We start from the raw sequence: 22104 nt of genomic DNA, 5'->3' as shown, positions 1-22104 counted from the left end.
AAATTCAGTTTTTAACTTTAAGTTATTTATTGAAAGACAGAAAATTATTGGGGCAGGTGTAGTACCCCGACACCTCCTGGTAAATCCGTCCCTGGTTGGAAGTCTGAAATGAGTGTTGAAAGTCTAAAGAGGATACAATAATTTTTACAATGGCAGGGTCATGGCACACAGAGGCTGTGGGGGTGTGCCAGTACAGCCAATAATTCCTAAGATTTGGAACATTCCAATTTTTAACAGTTGTATTAATAAATAGCATACAATATCTTACTTGAAGAGTTTATTGTGTCATACAAACAAGTCAACGACCTGTGTTTCAACATCAACAGATGTCAAACAACATTATTCAGGCCCCCTTCACAATCAGCAAAGAACCATTGCATTATCATCAATCCCACTTTATCTTCCCTTTTCCTTCCTTTACCTTTTTTTACCCTTTTTCGTTTCTTCTGCTCAGTTTAGACAAAAAAAAATTTAGTGCAAAAATTATTTGCGTCTTTTGTTACCGATGAAAAGGGAGACCTCGATAGCTTTGATAGTTAAAGTTGGTGACAATATGATTCCTTTTTCTATTTTCTATTTGGGTCACAAGAAATATTTGAACCATCTTAAAACCAGAAATTAGAAACCATTATTTCAGTCTCAGGTCGAATGTCGCGAAACCATACAAACCAAAAACTTGCTGCAATGTCTCTTTAACAAGGTGGAAGATGAAAATTTACTTTAAACACCAATTTTTTTAAAGAAGACTTTCCTCCTTCGCAAAACCACTAGTCAGGTGGTCGGTGGTGTGCCCTCGACAATGTTTCTTTGTATTTTACCCTGCATTCCTTCTGGGCAACTGCTTTAAAAGTGCTGCCTCTTACAAAAATCAATTTCGTGCGAGGCATAAGGAGAATTTTTACTTTCTTTAGGGATTGCAAGTCAAGTTTCCTAATTGTTGAAAATATAAAAGACACCAGCCTTATTTCTTTACTTAATTCAGAGGCGCTTCCCTTTATTTTTCCGTCTTCCACTTTTCGGTAGTCACGTATATCTGACTGAAGTAGTCTAACCATCTACAATGCCTGCCTAAAGCCTTGGAACACTGACGTCAATTTCCAAAATTAAAATCAATCATCCCCCTCTCCTCTACAGAACAATGTTGGTTTACTATCAAACGGGTTAAGATTTTAGGAAGCACTTTCTTTTGCGCTTCTTTTATAATATTTTTCTAAATTATCAACATTGTTTTAGGGGGAAGGGGGCGGAAGAAGTAATTTTTTCGGGAAAGGAATGAAAGATGTCAAATGCAGCGTAAATTGCTGGGTATTCCAAGTACTTTTGGCAGGCATTGTAGTTCGAATGTTCACTGCTGATATGCCCTTTCTCGTAAAGGACCCTACAATATACTGTATCAAATATCCGTTTCAGCCATATCAATCAACGTTGCTAGCTCGCTAGCATCAATACGTGGGTCTTCTTCAAGTATTTTCCCCATCTCTGGTCTTGTGGGTGTTGCAATGTGTCTATGAACAAGAGCAGAACACTCGTGGACCTGAGGTTTCGGTACAGTCGAAGGATTCAATGCATCTTCACTTGCCAGTTCTAATTCCTGAAGCGATTCCCATATTCCCGACGAACTTGTCTGTCGATATTCCGTGTCGAATGACGCAACAGTCGTACTAGAGCTTCTTGGAAATGTCGTACTAGCACTACCATTAGAAATTTCGTCTCGACTTTGAGAGCCAAACGCACTTAATTTGTTTCGAGGTTTCAGATTTTCGTAGCTGACGTATTTCGCGAAGGCACGCGTTGCTGGTTCTCGATGGAGTTCTATTCTCTCTCTTCTCCGTTTTCGATATGCCGCTAACAGTTCGTCTCTAATTCGCTCCGCGTATTTCCTTGCCTGTTCCTTTGTTTTGCACATGAAAAGGTGGCATTCCAGTCCACATAGAGACGTGATATCTTGGGCGGGGTTGTCTGGATTATGATAGAATATGGCCACAATTTTCTGATTTTTGGCATCCACGCACGTGAAAACAATCCGGTGCATTTCTAGCGTAAGGCATCGGTCGGATTCCAGCTCCGAAACGCCAACAATGCTATCCTCATTGAACGTACACACGTAAGAAATTCGCTCGTTGTTCATTAAAGACGAAATAGCCCTCTGGACTTCAGCAGAGCTCGGTTGCTTGCCAAAAATGTAACCATAATAATAAATACTGTACCCTGCAAAACATGGCTGCAAGCCATCGCCCAGACGTTTCTCCCCGTGACAATTTGTCAGGCCCAAAATACGTTTAATCATATCCATTCCATTTATTTGCCTACATCCACGGGATTGCTTATCAACTTCAAAACTCGAGAGCTAAACAAACCTCGGCGAGCGCATTCACTCGATCGATTGAAGCGAATTCCCGGCACGAAACTGTTGATTTCGCTAAAACGTGGCCAATGTTAGGGAACGTTTCTTTGCACAAACCATTGATCTTCAGGTTTACACCGAAACTTTAGGGATGACCGCACTTTCCTGTTTGATAGAGCTGTGCTTCACCAGCGTAAACCATGCTGTTAGCCATTAAGAATTTGAAACTTTCGACAAGTATTTGAATAATTCGCAGCCACAGTTAAAATCCACCGTCTTCAACTCGGCTGGCGATTAACAGAAAACAACAAACACAGAAATGCTGTCGTCTTTGCTTACAAAGCAACTTCGGTTGGACGTCTGTAAACCCGCATTTTCTTTCCACAAAACAAATCTAAAGTGCAGATGAAAAACAAATAGATTTGAGGAGTCATGATCCAGTATCTTGGGATAATCATTTCGTTTGTGTACTTAAAGGTGCTTTTCGCGGTGGTTGAACACAGATTCAAATGCTAATTCGCTCTTTTCAAATTGGCTTGGATAAAACCTAGAATGATTTCTCTCAAGTTTTATCCTAATAGTGAAAGATTCCCGTCTTTGAAAAAGTGTCTGGCCTGGTCACATCATTGCAATGACAATGATATGTCCCTTCTAAATCTGATTCTCCACTCCGTCACACCTGACAAAATTCCATCACATCTTTTCAGTTCGCTTGCTGCCACGGGCTTCGGACTCAACAGTTCTGCTAAATCGTCGGTCGTGGTGTTTGAACAGTCCAGCTGAAGTTATGTGGCTGTAGCTGGAAGGGCCCCAGGCCAGATTGTATGAAATGATTTTGTCTTTAAAGGAGAAGTCTATAGAAGACGCTTGACACTCAAAGCCCTCAAAACGTCTAAATGTACCTCTATGATATTTTTTCAAGTTGTAACTCTTCATACTTTCATACTTTAAAACTATTCATACTTTAATTAATTAGCAGAATTTCAAGTGCTAAAAAGTTTTCGTTACTTATCTCTAGCTCTTGTGTTGCATAAAAAACTTGAAGCTGTGTATCAAAATTGCAGCCTTTACAACGTACGAATTTTTTGTCTCTACCTAGCATCGAAGGATAGTTTTTGGGGAACTAAAAAGCTCTGATTATCGAGAAGTGTCCTGGTCTCTTCTCTCGATGTACCCTGCCCTCGTGATTCCTACGCCTGAAATTGCAAAGAACTGGCCACTTCTCTCACTCTGGTGGCGAGTTTGGCTACGTCAGGAACTCGAGCTCCAGACCCTCGGGTCTTCAGTCCGCGACCCTAAGCACTGAGCTATCTTCCCGCCTAATGATGTAAGACACTGGTTCTCGATGTAGTGTCCTTCCAATAGAGATGGGGCTGTTGAAGGTGTGTACCTTACTGCAATATCCATAAGCCATGTTGAAAAAAAGTACGAGTCTGTCCTTAGGGCTCAAAGACTACAATACTCACAATACCAGGATTTTTACCAAGAGAAAGAACTTGCTAACTCAAAAGATAGATAGCACGATTGCACGAATTTCCCTCTAACTGGATACGTAGAATTATAAAGCAAAATATCATACAGCAAGTCTTTTAGCGTGCCAAGTTATTAAAGTTCTAAAAATGTAGTGCCTTAGCCCAGCATTGATAAAGGTTATTCCTCCGATTAAACCTCCTTTTAGATTTGAGTTTGAAGATTTTGAAAAGTTTGGAAATTGTAGCATCATGAAAGTATCATTTTTGAAATATGATATAGATTTAGTTGATTTTGGTCCTATTTTGCCAACCCTAAGGGTGTTTTACCGTCCAGCTACCGAGTTTTCCGATCATCTAACGAAGAACAAGGGTGTTTTTAAGAGATTTAACGTGTTAGCCAAACATTTTTAGAAAAAAGGAACTCTGTAGGAACCTTTTTGTAATTGGTATAATTGTCGGTAGTTTATATCATTTATTGTTGCAAGAATTATTTTGCTTGTTGTATTATAAATAGGCAAGAGACAATGTTTTAGGTGGACTTGTCAATCAGGGCAATTGATCACCTATTTTTATGCATGTAATCTTTAGTAAAGACAATCTTGAAACTTAAGCCTAATGGACTTCTCTGGCATTTCCTGTTAAGTGTCTCTCTGAGGTCTCTCTGCTTTGTTCAAAGGTGCCCTCCTCTAACTGAAGGCAAGCAATAGTCTCTTTTGAAGGGGAGAGGGGGTGTTGCTTACTATCATCCAAGCCTAGTAATACTGTATGGGCTCGATATTAGGCTCATGATCCTTGGGTAATCATGGGACTTACGTATACAAATTGAGGTCAGTCTTATACTTTGAGCGACTGGAAGTTAAATGCTGCGCCAATATTTCTCTCAAAATATTGTGAGATCGGATGACATCTATAAAATATGAAAAATCGTATAGGTTGATAGCCAAGATAAGTTAATTGGCACCCAGGAAGCCCCTCCTGACAAATTATTGCGAAAATGAAATAGGATGGAAATCAATTAGAGATATGTTTTTCAAATATCAGAGATGATGCATTTAAGACTTCTAACGTCACCTGCATTACAGCACGATTTCTTTTTATCTTGGAAGAAAAAGGAGATTAGGCCTCGTTGTAACATTGGTTCACCTCTCACTTCTCACATCTTCAGTTATGTTTCATTATTTACAGAGAACCATCGAGAAGCGAAGAATGCTTGCAAATTTTGTTACCAGATGTTTCCACTGGCCTAAATATCTACGGTTGAACATGACTCCGATTAGCTTTGTGCAACTTAAGTGGTTTCTGCACTTTTTGCACAGCTTGGCTACTCTGAAAACTGCCTTTGCTAAACTTGGAGCCATCAGATAAATCAAACGGTATTTTCCAACTGGTTTGTTTTCTAATTAGATAAATTATTGAAACCATGGGGACGTTAGGAGCTACTTGAGAAGGAATGATTGTGAAAAGTAAATGAATTCGAATTCTAATGTAGCTATTCATTAAGCTAACAAATATAATTCAGACACAATATAGAGAAACAACGGTAACCATGACCCACCCGAGGTCCTCAAAGTCATACGAGGCTGAATGGAACACTTAAAAAACGGCGGAAGAAAACGTTTGTTGGTCAGTATATTTAAACCATTGTCATGAATTTCCCGAAGCTTTCCGGAAGCTGTTTCTTTTAAGATTATCCATTTTTCAAATCTTATTTATTATCAAGAAAAGGAGTGGTTTCTGATATATTCTGGTTGATTCTATCTAAGGATCGTTTTGTAAAGCGTTGAGATAAAATGAACTGCACCGAAGAAAAAGATTCGCTCTATGGTTTAGGTTTTGTTGTCCTGTGTTTTATGCATATTGAGTTTTGTCTACCTTTTATTTAGCAGGAATAAAACATAAAATGGAGGTCTTACTCAGCGGTTTTCGGCTTGACTTCACAGCTTAAACTTTTCACTTGCATGTGGTATACCTTTGAATGCGCATCAAAGCAATCTTTTCTCGATCTTAGTGTGGAAAGGCCCATCAAATCCTTCCTCTTTCTGTTTGTTTTGTTCTTTCTTTCAAGATTATTGATGGGAATATTCCCATGAAATTTAGCCAAAGAAATTTATATCTAGACGTGCCAGCTACCCATGAGATTGTTAAGTGTATTTTATGGCATTTCCTTTGAATCTTTTAGGTCACTGTTAAGTCTGGTTGTGCCAGAGCTAGAAGAGCCTTGAGAAGAATGGCTTAAGGGTCCACCCATATTCACGGCACAAAAGTGCCACAGCCTTCTGTTTTGCAGAAAGCAGTCATTCAGCATGCCAAATACTTAATTCCTTACGCTTCTTAATTCAATATGATGGGTTTCTAACTCTCTTGTTGTCAATGAATTAGAAAATTTTGGTTTAGTTTAGAATTAAAAACGCTCAAACTGTTGAGATTTTAAGATGGTTCCACTTGCATAAAATTGAGATGATAAAAACTCAAACTTCTTTTTTAAATGATTAATTGAATGCTGTTAGGGAATTCAATAAAATTGTCTTCAAATAACATGACTGTCATCGTAGTTTTAATTTTTCAAGTTGCTGGGCGAAAGTAACTTCTGTTGATAATGACGACCAAACTAACAGTAAAGCTGCTGTTAGATTGTCTGGGCTGTGTTTGTGGACCATGCAAGACCTGACACCATTAGCCATTCTAAATTGATGACGAAGCTCCTATAATTGACGGCAGAGAACTTACCTGGTTTGAAGATTCCTTGTTTAATTACTTTGCACAGGTGAACCACAACAACTTACTTTACAATTAAGTAAGATGTCCCTCAGGGCTCAATCCTTGCTCCTTTGCACTTCGTCATATTCTTTCGTTATATAACTGATGTTATTGAGTCAAACGTTGTCAAATGTGCTGATGGTACGTTTATTTACTGTGCTGATAAGGATGCTGCAACCTTGACCACAATACTCACAAATGTAATTATGAAGCTTGAAAAACGTATGCATGAGAACGAATTCATTCTGAAAATAGAGAAAGAAAAAACAGGTGTTGGTTTTGGTACTGCGCAGCTTTATATACGAGTGAAGAAATATATGTACGAGTGAACTTGTTGTTACATATTGTAGAATTTTTCAATCTGAATATGGTATTTGGTCAGTCGAGAAAATCAGCTGCTCTCAGGAGCTTGCTCGTTGTATAATAGGTGTGTACTCCAAGGAACGCAATATTCTATCACCTGAAAATATCCTTGCGGAGTCACTTAACAAAACATGCACACAGGGAAAAAACAAAAAGCAAACTTACGCAAAATTCACAAAAGGCCAAGCCTAAATACTGAATGTGTGCAAAACGGATTCTTCTTCCTTGTTCAGTTGCGTTTAGGTTCAGCAAGAAGAGAAACAAGATAAACAGTCTTTGCTTTGCTTGGATACCCATAGAGCCGGAACGAACACATCTAATATCATGTGATTCGTTATATCATCCCTCTCTCGAATCATGAGTAATTACCTTTCCAGACCACAAAGGGGGATTACTGTTCTTTCTAAGTCGAGCTGTACGAGCCTAAACTTGTGTCTCTGCAGATTCTGGTACAGCACAGAAAGGGACCCCTCCGTCTGCTGGGCTTTTGAATTTTTGTGGTAAATAACTCTGTCTTTACCCTCTATGAAGCGTATTGTATAATCAACCCCCTCTTGAAAAAATCATAATAGTCAAATCACTTCCCTTCTACCTTCCACTGCTTAGTGCGACATAATCAAACCGAACCACGAACTGGGCGTTGGACCATGACTGCCCTCTAGGAAATATATTCTAATAATTTTAAAAGATATTTGGATCCCATTGGAGGTTAAAAAGTCTCAACTAAAAAGAGATTGCAAAGGCTTAAATTGGCTGTTGCAGACAAAAAGTTACGTGGATGCAAAGAGTTAGAATACACAACGATCTCCCAAAAGACGTAAGAATTGTCGAAACAGGCATGGAAAAACTGAAATATATTTTTAAGCTGATATTAAAGTTAGAGAGGTTAAAGAGAGAGGAGAGAATTTCAAATCAACTTTAGGCCATTCTGATGGACTCTGACTTACAAAGCTAAATGTCTACTTAAGCAACAGTAATTTCAACAAACGACATAAGCATTGCTTCAATACACGCTATATGTGAACAAAATCTATTTACAATGGCTAGAGTTCCTCTTTGTAAATATAAAATGTGAATGAACAAAATGTTTTAATGATGCCCAGTTCGGTGCCAGACCAAACAAGAGGGAATTTCGTCATTTGAAAAGTGTCGAAAAATATAGATACTCTATCAGGAAGATATATAACTGATTTGTGAAAACAGAGCAAAATTGTTCTAGAAATCTCTTAAATCGTTGTAAATGAATTAGTTTTGTTAACAGAAGCTTTTTTCTGGATGAAAACAAGTATTAAAAGAAAAAACGGCTTTACAAAAACGCTATTGAAAATGGAAAGGTTTTTTCTCAGTAGTGAGGTGTCTTTTAACTCACCTTTTTCCAAATATTTTCCAAAACTTAAGTGTTACCATTGCCCTCGTACTACAAATGATTTTCCCACAAAACTTTGCTCTGTTCTCGATGCTTTCATCAAACAATATAACAGATCTAAACACTGTCCGATTGATTTTAGGCCCTGCTTTATGCAATGCATCTGCCTGAGTTCTGGTAGCACCACAATGGCTTCAGAGCATCCGCTTGGATTCCTCTGTCGACAAGAAGTTGCCTATGATGCATCAATCGTTGCTCCGCAGCTCTCCAGTCCTCTGTTGGGTTGGTCCACATTCGCTCCGCAAGGGCCGCTGATCGAGGCCAAACCTTCATTTCCAATGAATTTTCGTCAACCTGAAGTTAACAGACAAACAAATGTGACGATTCATGACACGTGATGGTGACGGTTTCTAGTTGCAGGACGAGTTCACAATGAACAAAAGCACAATCCAAGGTAAACTTAGCAGCAAATACTGCAACGTTTTTGTGACAGTGTGTCTTTATTCAGTTCATGACAATAGCACAGTTTTAATACCCCATTTGTATTGTTCTATTACCTACACTAAATACAATGTTGCCCGATAATCGCATTAAGCGTGAAATTCGGAGTGGCAACTTAGAGCCGTTCTGTTCTTTACATCAAAACAATGCTATACCAACCGAAAACATAATTAATGGGACAACTATTATCTTGCATTGCAGCAATTTTAAGGGCGTCCAAAATCATTCTTTTTCTATCTTATATAAGGAGCAGCAATGATTTGTGTAGGAACATATGAAATAATAATGAAGGATAAAATATAATGGACAGAAATACATCATAATACCTGTTCTGACCACATGTTTGTCTCCCCACCTAAGATAAGGTTTACTTTTTCTTGCGTCAAATTGAAATAGGCCACAAACGCTTTTGGATTCAGATTATATTGGAGCTGCCACTGCTTGTAGGGCGAGCACCAGTTGTTGCCATTAGCAACCCATGAACCAAACCCACAGTCCAAATAGGTGTGGTCATAGTTGCTTAATATTACTCTGAAGCCATTATTCAGGATATTTGGTATCGATTTGTCAGTGGCAACGTTCCACAAGTGTACAATGTATGTGCGGTTGTTCAAGTACTTTGTCAGGTGTGCTTCCTCGGTCATTTTGCTTGACCAGACAACCAACGGTATTTCTTCCTTCGTCTTTGAGTTGAATGCATTTGTCGCTTTCACCAAAAAATTGTTCCACAAATCTAAGAAGTCCTTCTCAGTTCTATTTTTCCCCTGCTTTTGCATCCAGTCCACTATTTCTTTCGACGTATTCCAGCAATTAACATTTACCTCATCGCCTCCAAAGTGAAAAATATCTGGTTTGAACCTCTGGATATAATCATCATAAATTGTACCAAGGACGTCATAAAGTTTGTCGTTAAGGGGGTTCAGCTGGCCACACGGGGGTTCTACGCAATATGACGTCCATGGCCGTTGGTTAACGCAAAATGCCATCTTTCCAAAACCAGCATCCTCCCCCCATTGCCAGCCGTTACCAGCGTGCGCGGGCTGATCGAACTCGGGTACAACACGAATCCCGCGCACTGCTGCGTGACTGACTATCTTTTTAACATCTTCTACAGTGTACCTTTCACGCTCTGAATATGCACCGTAATACGACATGTTTGGAAGCTTTTCAATAACAATAGGAAAACTGTGCGTGTCAGTTATGTGCCAGTGGAAAGTGTTCAGTTTATTGTACGACATGGCATCTAATAATTTGAGAATGCTTTTGACAGAGAAAAAGTTTCGACTCGTGTCCAACATAACTCCTCTATATGGAAAGGCAGGACTGTCTTTGATATCGACACTGGAAACAATTTGAAGTGAATCGCTTAGCATATCGTAACTGATCAGCTGACTCACTGTCTCTAAAGCGTGGCGGGCGCCGTAAAAAGTGTCAGCAGCGATATTAACAGTGACAAGCCCCCCAGAAGTATTGATAGTAAGGTTATAAGCCTCTGAAGTGGAAAGTGTGAGCTTAATGTCCTGAGCTTTGAGAGTGATTTTTATTTCAACGCTGTTTGTTTGTGGCTCTTTCTGACATATCGACACATCAACTTCGGTGGCTGGGGTAGAGCACGAGTCGACTGTTAAATTGAAAAAGAGAGAAAATGCCTGTTTAACCATCGTCGTGACATCGCTCCCACAGCTGCCACCAGTGCAAGATACTTGGTTCAGTTTGATTTTGCTTGGTATAATGGGCACCGTTGTGTTTGCAATGCGGGTCGTGCCACGGGGTTTGGGCCAAATCCCACCGGAATTACCGCAAGTTAGTTTGCACGAACTGAGCAATTGGCTTCTTGTTTGCGGAAGTCCAGGTCTCTTGACACACTGATTATTCTCACAGGAATAGGACCATGGCGAAAAAGTTCTGAAAGGAAATGTACTATGGCTGATCTTAAACAAAATGCAGTGTTATCTAATGCAGATTAATATTAGGAGCAGAGCCATCGACTCATTAAAAGATAGAAAGAAAAACACAAGATTGTGGTAAAATGCATAAGTTGAACAGATCGTATTGAGCACAGTTCTTTTTAACCTTAATTACTCGGACTCAGGGTATAAGAAAATAAACTTTGCCCATTTTATTGAAAAAAAGGGACCTGTGAATGCATGTATACGAACGTGGAAGTAAGCAAGGGCGAGGATGGGAAGGTTGTCATCGTTAGAAAAATTTGCTATGAGATCTCTAAACGCAAAGAAAACTGTTTGAAGGAGACGATGCCAATTATTCTAGATCAATGGTGGTTTAGGTAGATGTTTTTTCTAGGAAAATGGATACAATTAAGGATTGGGTTATGTGATGTACGGGGAGAACAGGGGCAAATAAAAAAACTGTTTTAAGCAATTAAAGAAGACTTAACATCGCGCTAGTAATATTTTCACCAGGTATAATCACCCCACACTGGTAAAATTATGTAACGAGTCTTGGTGATTTTTCCTATTTTTATTCTAACTGAAACAGCTTCATGGCAAAGAACTTAGCTTATAGATACAAAGGGACGATGTAACAACAGAAAAATAGTTTTCACTAGACAATGTTGTTTAAAATGTCTACGAATTTGTTTTTGATAAAATTTTCTCCTTTATTTTAAAAAGTATTTAATGTATTTTAAAAACCGTTAGAAATCAGGCGCACGAATTGAATATTGATACGCGGTCCTATTAACTAACGGGATAAAACATATTTCTTTTAGCCACAAGCCGAAAATTTCAACCCACGAACAAATATTAGATATTTAAACAATTTGCAATCTTACTTTTGACGTCCTCTGCAGCAAACCTTTGTCAAATCACCTACAAAAGTGAAAAAGGTCTTGATTAGGCCTGCACTGAGATGGCAGAATAATAGAAAGATAGCTACATCTGTGTTGCCATGCAACAATGCCATACCTTTCCAAATATTTAATACGCCGTTCAAAAAGAGCAGTCTATTTAAATTAGCAAGATAAAAAGCGCGTGCAGTAGCTGTGGTTGGTGTTTGTTTCCACCAAATAAGTGTATAAGGGCAAAGCAATGCTTCTTAAGAGAACCAAACGAAATAAAATGATTATGTTTCTTGAGGCATTGAGCCAAGTTTATGGACACTTCATTGGGGGTTGGCTAACTTCTAAGACGCGAAATGATGTAAGACCTGTGGTTGATAAATAGAACAAAACAAAGCCAGATAAAACAAAAAATTGTTATTTAACAGTTCCATGTAAATAATGAAACTTATTCTTTGGAATAATGACTTATGAATATTTCAGAAAATTTTTTTTTTTATTTCTTCTTTTATTTTCAGAGATAGGACACAAGAGTATAAAAATGAGAGGATATTGGTTAATATGTTGTACATATAATATGTTGAATCGTTAACATGTAATACGAATTGTGGGTAACAAATTCAGCAAAGCTCATAGCTGCTGCCTGAATCCAGTTTTATTTGAATCTGAAATAGCTCCAACAGAAAGGACCATTACCCTAACCCTCTAAGCACCTTTGAAACTCTTTAAATGTCACGTGATCGTTATCGCCACACAATGGAACGAAATATGAAGAAGGTTGTACTTCTAGTACTTTTGCTTACATTGATTAAAAAAGCTACCAAACACCATTTAACTACACAAATTTGAATTCATTCTGGATTACGTGCTCTGCTTAAAGTAGAAAAATTTCATTTGAACTGGCTATCACAGAATTTGTGCATACTTAAATGACGGAAAGAAATACGTTTACAGGTTGCCTTATTCGCTGTCTTGCTGACCTCGTTTTACCATCCGAAGAATCTGCACTGACATGAAAATCTCAAACTTTCTCGTGGTTTTCATTTTCTTCCCTGTGAAACAATGTCTCCTCTACAACTTTTACATTTCTAACTTTTTTAAAATCAGCCCCCACTTCGCCTTGTCTTGACTTTATTTCATCAAAAGCATCGTGTGGCTAAGAGGTAAACAAGTATTGCAACTCGATTTTGGCTCAAAGCCTATGTATTTTGCAGTCCGGGCAGATTGCTCCTGCTCTCTTCCACCTTTTTGTTTTCTTTTCAACCACTGCGAGCGGCAACATGGCCCTTATCATATGTGTAAATTTCATCTATACGATTTGTTGCAAAGCAAAATGCTCATTCCACGGTAAATGTTTCTAATTGCACCTTTAGATTCATTAGTTATTTCTTTTTGGATTTTAGTATCATTTTTCGATTTATCTAATTAGTTTTGGGAGAATATCTTTAGTATTCACTATTATTATGTAAATACCTAACTATGTAGTATTTCAATTAGTTCCTGTTTACGTTATATTTCGGGCGTGTTATTTTACAGAGTTAATTGGAGTTATGGTTAAGAGCGATAAGGTTAAGATTTGATGTTATGTAAGTTTAGTTTCCCAACGATTTATTAATGTGGCAAGATGCTTGTAAAAGATCTTGTCGACATGAACTATGATTTTTGTAGGATACGTATTGTTATTTATGGATCGCGTGTGATGATTTGGACTATTGATAATTATTTGATATGTTTGCGAGGGCAGTGTTTGTGAAAGACTGTGCCTGATTTTACGAGAACAAATTGACGTTACGGGGGGACAACCGCAGAGAAACCTTATTCGTGGAAAGATCTATTGTCTTTAACAAAAGAAGATAATCAGGGTTGCTGGGGCAATCGCCCCCTACAATCCCGGACAAAAATCGTTGAGACTTTTCAAGGAAAGTTTATATTTTCACTTTCCTTTAAAAAATAACTTCTCCCTCCCTAAATTCAAAGATGAATGCATGATTTTGAAGGAGAAATGATATAGAACTACAAATCCAACATTGATTCGGGGGAAAAGGGGGGATTCGAATTAATAGGGGCGACATAAAGTAGAAAATTGCAGAAATTGCACTTTGTCTCAATAATTTTGTCCGGGATTGTTGTTAGCATGCTTCAAAGGCCCTGAGTAATCAATTAGCCATGATAATTAAGCATATCTCGTTATAACCTTACTTTATCCTGCAAGTTTAACAATGCCTGCCAAAAGTACTTGGAACACCCAGTAATTTACGCTGCATTTGATATCTTTCATTCCTTTCATGAAAAAAATTACTACTTCCGCCCCTTCCCCCTAAAACAATGTTGATGATTTAGAGAAATATCATAAAAGAAGCGCAAAAGAAAGTGCTTCCTAAAATCCTAACCCGTTTGATAGTAAACCAACATTGTTCTGTAGGGGAGAGGGGATGATTTATTTTGACCTTGGAAATTGATGTCAGTGTTCCAGAACTTTTGGTAGGCATTGTACGTTACCTCCGCTTAGCTGGCTGGCGCTTAGGCCGGTTGACATCGAAGTAGCAGCAAACCCATATAGGATACCGAATGTTAACGCCAGACCAAAACATACTGAGCAAATTATGATTATTGTCGTTCTTTTGCAAATACTGCTGCGACTGTGTATATGGTAAGCCATTGCATTAATGGCGCTCAGCTCATCTTCTGCCACAACAACGTCGTCCTTGGAACTCGATACGATTGAGGGATTTTTACTTCCGCTTCCTTTCCTCCTCCTTGCAGCTGCCATTTTGACACCTGGCCTGGAAACAAATACAGTCACCCAACGTATTTGCGGGAAGCATGTGCAGTTCTAGAACTTGAACAGATCACTTCGGTTTGTTTGTTATCAATAACAATTTTTTCTTTCTTTGTTCATCGTTTTGCAAATCCCTTATCTGAGCAAGATGAAACGGAGTTGTAGCTCCAAACATTTTTTTCTATTTCAAATGGCAGTGTTTCAACGCCCATCGCGCTGCAACGCGGAGGTAGAATGAGGCCGCTGTGCAAACGTTTGTATAGAAGGATACCTGTCAAGTTCATATTCCTAAATGCGTGATATCCATTGTCCAACAAAAGTAGTTCTATTGATTCTATTTATAGTTTCTATGGTCCCCTCTTCTCATTCAAAACATGCAAGGTTTTTTTAGAGAATATTTGGTAACCAGTCTATAATACACAATGCTAGGGATTTCACAGAGAGCCTCAACAATTATCCTATGTTCTTTGGCAGAAAAACAAACAATGTTGCTTTATTGTTATTCAAAAGTTCATTAAAAATTATATATTATTTTAGGCCTCATCCATATCGATCCAGATGACCATTTTCTTCTGCTATGTTACCTATAATCCAAAGCCTTTCTGCAGGTAAACCTGCTCCAAAGATTAAATTCTAACATTTTTTTGAATAAACTCTACAAAGAAGTATAGGAATCAGGTCCTTTTAACATTCTAAGTAGGGGTGGGGGACAATTGCTCCCTGCAGCCCCAATCCTCCTCTTAATATAAACAAAGGTTTGCCCTCACAGCTTATTTCCCTTGGAAAAGGCTATGATAGGAATTCTTGCAGTTTGGAAATTATCTGGTCATACAACAACCAAGAAAATTCGACCCAATCACCAAACCTAACAAATGAATAATTTCTACATTCCTTTTGATGTGTCTGTTGGTTTCTCAATCCCTTGGCCTTTTCATCAGTAAAATTGATCAAAACTGCTAATATCTTCTTTTTACTCTCAATCTATACATTTTTATTCAAAACCTCACTTGCCAAAATAATCCAATAATCTAATTTTAATATTTGAATTGCACCAGGAATGGCAGAGTTTGTGTATCTCTGCTGAATTTTAATAATATATCTTTGGCACCAAAGGTTTTCCCTAGAATGTTATAATGGGAAGGGTTCAAGCCATGCATTTTGATTAAAAGGATCAACAAACAGAGCATGGACTCTGGCTTCATAAGAATTAAGGAATACCATCTAGACTTTGAACTTTGATGTTGTACTTTATTGAAATAATGTGTCAAAATTCAACACCGGTCAATCATAGAAATACATTTTACAATCATAGAAACAGGCAGTGAAAATTCATCTTGCTTGAAAAAACTTAAATTTCATAAACATAAACATAATTCAGAGTAATAAAAGAATGCCCAGTCAGCCATTTTTTTTTAAATTTGGAGCACTTTGATTTAGTTTAGCTTTGTAATTTAGGTGCCAACAATGCAAAATTAACTAAAAATACCTAACCTGTGAGATTTCCTGGCTGTTTTGCTCCAGTGTATCGCTCACCCTGTCCAAGTCTCTTTGCCAAATTCAAAAAATCTGTCACTTCCTCTCCAGATTGTGTAATCTTGTAAACTTTTGAATGCTCTACCCTCTTTTTGCTTCCCAGGCTCTTATAACCCATCTTAACCCATCTTAACCCATCGAGCAAGCTCAGTATATGGCAGCTCTGGCTGTCACAGGTGCCTGGAAAGGGACCAGCAGGCAAAAAATATATGAGGAACTTGGATGGGAGTCTATGTATGACAGAAGATGGTATCAAAGACTATGCAATTTTTTCCTCTGAAACATATAAATTATGTAAAAAATGTGTTTAAATTTTTCTAGAGGTACCTTACTTTTCCTGATTTAGTTTCTTTTACCTCTCTCCCTTTACTGTGTTTATATTTAGATGTAATTGAAAATTGTAAATGTCACTCATATTGGAGACTAGATGACCTTGTGTCCTTTCCTATTGTGAGTGGCATGTATTTGAGTAGCTTTGTTGTAGTTTAAAATTTTAAATTATTAAAAGAAAAAAACCCCATCTTTATGCTCTTCCTATCTTATCTCCCTAGCTTCCAAACTCCTTCCATATTAGTTTCCATTGTTAGGGTTTTGTTATCGGCTCCTAAGCCTTCCCCTAATGTCACCAACCAAAAAATGTCTATATTTTTTTTATACATCTTCTCTGCTCTGCAGCTCTGATCTGCTCTGCTTTGCTCTGATTTAATTTAAGTACCAAAATACCATTAAAATTTAACCAAACAAAAAAGGTATTACTATTGCTTTAAGATGAAATATTATTTGCTGTTTTAGAAACTAATTTAAGACAAAATATTCAAGCATCAAATTTTTACACTTAAATCTTTTAAGATCAAACAGCTTTTTTATCTGTAAAACTCATCAAATTGATCTAAAATATCTAATCTATTCAATAAGTCATTAGGAAATTAGAAAATACTAATAGAATGCTGGATACATTAAAAGAATAATGATTTCATCCACTGCTATATGTATTCTGCTTGATTTGCAAAAGACACAAAGACCTCCAAATCTTAGGGTGTCTTGTATACCTTCCAATTTCTACTTGCGAATTCTATGCACTGGCATTAATTTTTCCAAAGTTGCTTCGTATATAATAAACTTTTATAATAAGAAGATAAACTTATATCCTGTTTTAAGGCACAAAGGTTTAAGTTTTTTTTCTGATTCATGCATAATTAGACAGCTGAGTTTTGTTGATTAAAATTGCTGAGTTGTCTTGGATTTAATCATGCTATTATCGTCTTAAACATCTATTTTACATAAAGAAGAGAGAGAAGAAGCTGTTGTAAATCCCCGCAACAGCATCGACCATTAGCATGTGGAATGCATTTCTAGCACATCCTCCGTTATCTAAATTACTTAAAGGTGCATGATATTGGAAATGTTTATATTTCTTAATCAATTTAAAGAATAATAACCTAGTTCGGTTTCGATTGCGTCAGTAAGTTATAAGTGTCCAATTTTAGCCATTCATTCGTACCCCAGACGTCAAATGACTTAAGAATTAGAGATATAGTCTGAAAATGAAAGATTCAGAAAGAGTTTAGGCTGGAACCTTGCCGAATCTCTGGTTTATGCAAAAAGGGAGAAGGAGCGTTTTGTGCCGTATACTTATTTGTGTTTCTGGTTATGTCCATATAAATATTTGTATGTTTTACATTCTTACATTTCCTTTTCTCCTGTTTTTATTCTATTATATTTATTCTATTGTATTTTATTCTCAGGTTTTTCACGTGACCATCGTTTGTTTTATTCTACTTTTAGTAAGCCACATAAAACATGGAATCAAAATCTAGGGATCACAAGGAAGAGAATACGTAAAAAAGATTGAAATTTTTGATGAAGCTGAAATAGGGGACTGAAGCACTGCGCATTTCCAAATATCTTAAAAAGATCTAAAACAATCTGACAAAGCTCGAGGAGCGGAATGCTTTCTCCTGCTTAAAAAAAAGTCTCGAAAGAAAGGCCAAATTGGCATTATCCGTGAAAATTTTCAAAACAGCTTCTGGCGGGTATGAAGCTTCAATTCCATTTTCTTTTCTTTTTCTTAAATTTCATTTTATATACCATACCATGTTGTAAAATAGTCATTTTATTCTGTTTTTCTTTTAATTTTTTGTTTCAGTTTCATTTTTGTTTAAACGGGTCGGTTCGAGATACATCTCATTTATATAAAATCTATTTTACATTGAAAACCATAATTACTTAAGTTCTTCCCTGCTTTAACGACTGTATAAATCCCATTAACAAGTTCTTTCCATTTCTTTATATCTTGTGCTAGTTCTTCCAACTTTTCAAGATCTTAATTTGTTTTCAGCTTCATATTTTATACATATATGAAACATGTCCGGTATAGATATTGTAAAATGAAATGGAATAAGCAAACAATGTTACCAAATCGCTTTGCCCAAAGTTCACTCGAATAGGCGTCTATTTTTGCCAACCTTTTACAGTTGCCATAAAGTTGGGATTTATACAGCCAAACAGAACACATTATTTACAAGATAACAAGTGCTAAAAACCAAATTTTGAGTTCTTTTATGTTTTCGACACCATTTCTAAGTAATGCCTATTTTTTTCTTTTCCAGGATTGCACGAAGAAAGTTTTGTGGCGCGCTAAAGGCATGTTGTCACTGTCAGATATATTTTCTAAAAGCAATTTTCAAAGACGACTACAGCACCTTGCTCAAATGTTTCTATGTCCGGCCTTGATACTACATCTGGACGTTAAGTGCTCCAGCGATAATACACGGTGAAGAGAATCAGGGAGGGTACCCTCAAGACAAGAGCCACCCACCCCTGAGAGAGAGGTAAGAATGTTGAGAAGTTGGTTTTCTAAACGCTTTTTAGCTGAGATCTAACTTAACTTTCTTCAACCTCTTTCCTCTACATCTTATAAACAAATAGCGTAATATAGGACATTTTTTCAAACATATCTTTCATGCTAAAAAATATTGAAACATTTTCAGTAGCAAATGTCAAACCGGTCTCTCCGTTGGATCAACAAAATAAATCTTAATAATGATTTCGAATTCTCCCCAGCCAGTTTCTGAGACTTCGTACGGTGGCTTCATGCAAACTGTAAGAGAAACAAAATACCGTAAATCCTCGAATTAGCCCCCACCTCCGTATAAGCTCCCATATAAAAATTCATGATTGATGATGATTGATGATTATATGATTTCACACAGCAATGCTATGATTTCCTTGAACCAAGCCCCCACCCCCGCACCCCAGAATTCTATCTTTTACCAAAAATACACAAACCAAAGATTAGCAACCTCACACCGGGCAGACCAATAATCTCAGGGTGTGGCTTGCCCACTGAGAAACTCTCCAAATTTCTGGACCATTTCTTAAAACCAATTTATCCTACTATACCCTTGTACGTCAATGACACCAATCATTTTCTCCAAATTATATTTGGAGAGAGACAGAATTTTCCACCAGGCATCATTCTGTGTACCCTGGATGTGAAATCCCTCTATACCAATATACCACAGGACGAGGGCATTTTACATAACATAGTGGCGTTAACTGATTCTTATGCCACTGGACTGCCTCTACCAACCACACACCTACAACGAATGTTTGAGTTTATATTAAAAGGGAACTTGTTCTCCTTCAATGGACAGCCATATTTACAGACACATGGCACTGCCATGGGTACCCCTTTTGCCCAAAACTTTGCAAACATTTTTATGTCTTTTATTGAACAAAACATCCTTTCTACAGCCCCCGAGGGGAAGAAACCTCTACTCTGGAAACGATTTATCGATGATATATTCATGATATGGCAATATGATGAAGCTTCCCTCACTGAATTCCTTGCTCATACCAATAGCGTGCACAGCACGATCAAATTTGCAGCGCAACAATGTAGAGAAAAAATCAATTTCCTTGACACCTTAAATTATCTCTATAATAACGGTGGACTTTTGGAAAGCACCTTTTTGTGGAGCCTACTAATGTATGCACCCTTTTACATGCCGAATCCTTCCACCCACTCTCATGTGAAAAAATTGTTATTTACAGCCAAGCACTTCGCTTCAGACGTTTGATTATAGACAACAATGAACTCCATAAACACCCCAAAACACTTCGAAAAAGCCTAATCATAAGAGGTTATGAATCTCAGGATATCACCACCGAACTAACATATGTCACCCAAATAAACTGACATATGTCACCCAAAACGAGCTCCTCTACCCAGGTAACCACACCAACAATGAAACCACCTTTCAGGGCACCCAGATAGGGGGCCAGCAAGACCTCAACGTATAACTCCCTCCACCAAAACCACAAGTTCTACCTTTTGTCGTCCCATTCGACATCAAAACTATGAATATAGGTTCCATCCTTACGGAACATATGCACTTGATTTCAGCCGATGCTTATCTCAAACAAAATAGCACCAAACCGGTTCTAGCTCTTACTAGAAGGCCTAACCTCAAAGATCAATTGGTCCAATCTAAATTAGGCCATTAGGACAAAGCCCCTTCTTGAAGCATCGTGCGCCTTCAACTTTAGCAATACATGAATATTACACTTAGAGACACAGTTACAACTAAGGTACGACATCTACTGATTATTAAATTTTCATTCTTATTACCTTTATATTTATTTTGCAACCGTGATCCTGGACGCAGGATTGCGAGGGGTGCCCACGAGAAACGGATATACCGAATTAAAGCCCTGAAATGTCCCTCGTGGGTTTCTGGCTGATGAGCTGCTTTTTTATCATTTTCTGCCCATTTTCAAGCTAATTGCTTATACATACAAGGGGCACACACAACCACCCCCATCTGGGTTTGAGGCTGTAACCAGGTGGTAGTGACTACTCCTTATCTCCTATTTTCTCATTTTTCCATTTTGGATTTTACATTTTTATTCACACGTTGATTTTTTAGTTGTTACTTTTTATGCCTAAAAAAACTGGTGAATTGAAACATTTTCCAATTTATGTAGAATAGAGGTTGTCTTGGTTTTCATTTGCTCATATATTTTATCATCAAAATCAAAATGCTCCCACATTTTTACCTCAGGAACAGGAATATGAAAAGATTGCTAATTTTGGTGTAGCTGAAGTGGAAGACTGTGGCAATATTTTTATGTTAACAAATGTCTTTGATGGTTCTCACGCGAACTGACGAAAGAATTGAAAAGAAAGAAATTTATAAGAAGACGGCAATTGAACAGTTTTCTAATGTACGTATTTGGGATAGAGGCTGTCCTAGTTTCAATTTCCTTCGTTTTTTATCAAACAGTGACAGTATAAAGCCAAGATATTTTCGTAAAAACAAAATCATTGCTCATATGAAAATGATCTGCCGAAATATTTGAATAACAGAACATTGCAACAGGATATTTCATTGCTGATAAACAACTTAGGCTTAATTGGAGACAACATGTAGAAAGTTTATGTATTCCGAGTTATACAAATACCGAATACAAGTTATACGAGTATAACTTGTATAGTGACAAATTTATGGTGCAAGATCCAATCTAGGACTGGGTACAAGTACAGTAGTCTAAAAATTGATTTTGTAGAATTTTTAAAGCTGTTTGTGCACCTCATTTTATTCAGCACGTCAAATAACGCCAGAAAAAAGGTTCAGTTTTGTAAACTTGCAAAGTTATTGTCTTATGCCTAAAAGAGGACTGGGTACCAGTACCCCAGTTTAAAAATAGCTTTCGGGGGCATTTTTGAAGCTTGATGTGTATTTAATCTTACTCAGCATACCGGATTGTGCACTTGTATCAAACTTCATGCTATTATCGTAACATGCACAGTTCTACTGCTATGCGTCTGTACTATAATAAAACTTCAGAGACAGCAAGTTGTTTGACAAAACGAAAAGTTTCAACAGCGAAAACTTTTTGCCTATAGGCCAGATCAGATTGCTCTTTTATAACTTTTGCTCAGTTTTGCAAGATCTTTCTGATGGTATCATTAAATTTGAATAGTTCGAAATTCGAAATATTGCTGACCGTGCATTTTTCATGCTTCCGAAAACGCAACTTTCGGTCATTTGCCAGAATGTTCCCAAGGCTTAAAATAATCAGTGGCCTTTACTCTTATGATTTAAACTATAAAAACCTAAGTTAGTCAGGTTGCTAGATGGTGATGCTAATTTCCCTGACTACAAAAAGTGCTTGATGTTGGAT

General features: G+C 37.4%; 1 protein-coding gene and 1 long non-coding RNA gene across 3 annotated transcripts; one reads left to right on the top strand and one right to left on the bottom strand.

The window, feature by feature from the left end:
• Nucleotides 1-569: 569 nt before the first annotated feature.
• On the bottom strand, nucleotides 570-14373 carry LOC148958384 (chitooligosaccharidolytic beta-N-acetylglucosaminidase-like). 2 transcript variants are annotated; one of them, XR_016144705.1, is made up of 5 exons: nucleotides 14103-14373; nucleotides 11598-11634; nucleotides 9130-10708; nucleotides 8306-8656; nucleotides 570-6818 (listed from the first exon to the last, which is right to left on the bottom strand). XR_016144705.1 is itself a non-coding variant. In XM_089113227.1 (4 exons), exons 1-4 carry the CDS (start codon nucleotides 14371-14373, stop codon nucleotides 8453-8455), a joined length of 2091 nt encoding a protein of 696 aa, XP_088969353.1. In that variant the 3' UTR covers nucleotides 7849-8452. The 2 variants fall into 2 exon arrangements, 1 of the variants encoding a protein (XP_088969353.1); XM_089113227.1 differs by lacking the exon at nucleotides 570-6818 and having other exon boundaries at nucleotides 7849-8656.
• LOC148958383 (uncharacterized) lies at nucleotides 14319-21563 on the top strand. The gene is made up of 4 exons (XR_016144706.1): nucleotides 14319-14460; nucleotides 17701-17948; nucleotides 18525-18746; nucleotides 20982-21563. It is a non-coding gene; the product is annotated as an uncharacterized LOC148958383 (long non-coding RNA).
• Nucleotides 21564-22104: the final 541 nt, after the last annotated feature.

The sequence above is a fragment of the Rhopilema esculentum genome, chromosome 16 (genome assembly GCF_057945365.1).
Source record: "Rhopilema esculentum isolate cy_ngs chromosome 16, ASM5794536v1, whole genome shotgun sequence".
Lineage (NCBI taxonomy): Eukaryota > Metazoa > Cnidaria > Scyphozoa > Rhizostomeae > Rhizostomatidae > Rhopilema > Rhopilema esculentum.
This window is presented reverse-complemented; position numbering and strand designations above follow the sequence as displayed.

Excerpts from the sequence above, each read along its gene's own strand:
- LOC148958384 (XM_089113227.1), bottom strand. The coding sequence starts at position 14,373 with ATGGCAGCTGCAAGGAGGAGGAAAGGAAGCGGAAGTAAAAATCCCTCA. Across the intron at positions 11,635-14,102 it reads CGCCAGCCAGCTAAGCGGAG|GTGATTTGACAAAGGTTTGC; the intron begins GTAACGTACAAT and ends TCACTTTTGTAG. Across the intron at positions 10,709-11,597 it reads TGCTGCAGAGGACGTCAAAA|AACTTTTTCGCCATGGTCCT; the intron begins GTAAGATTGCAA and ends ATTTCCTTTCAG.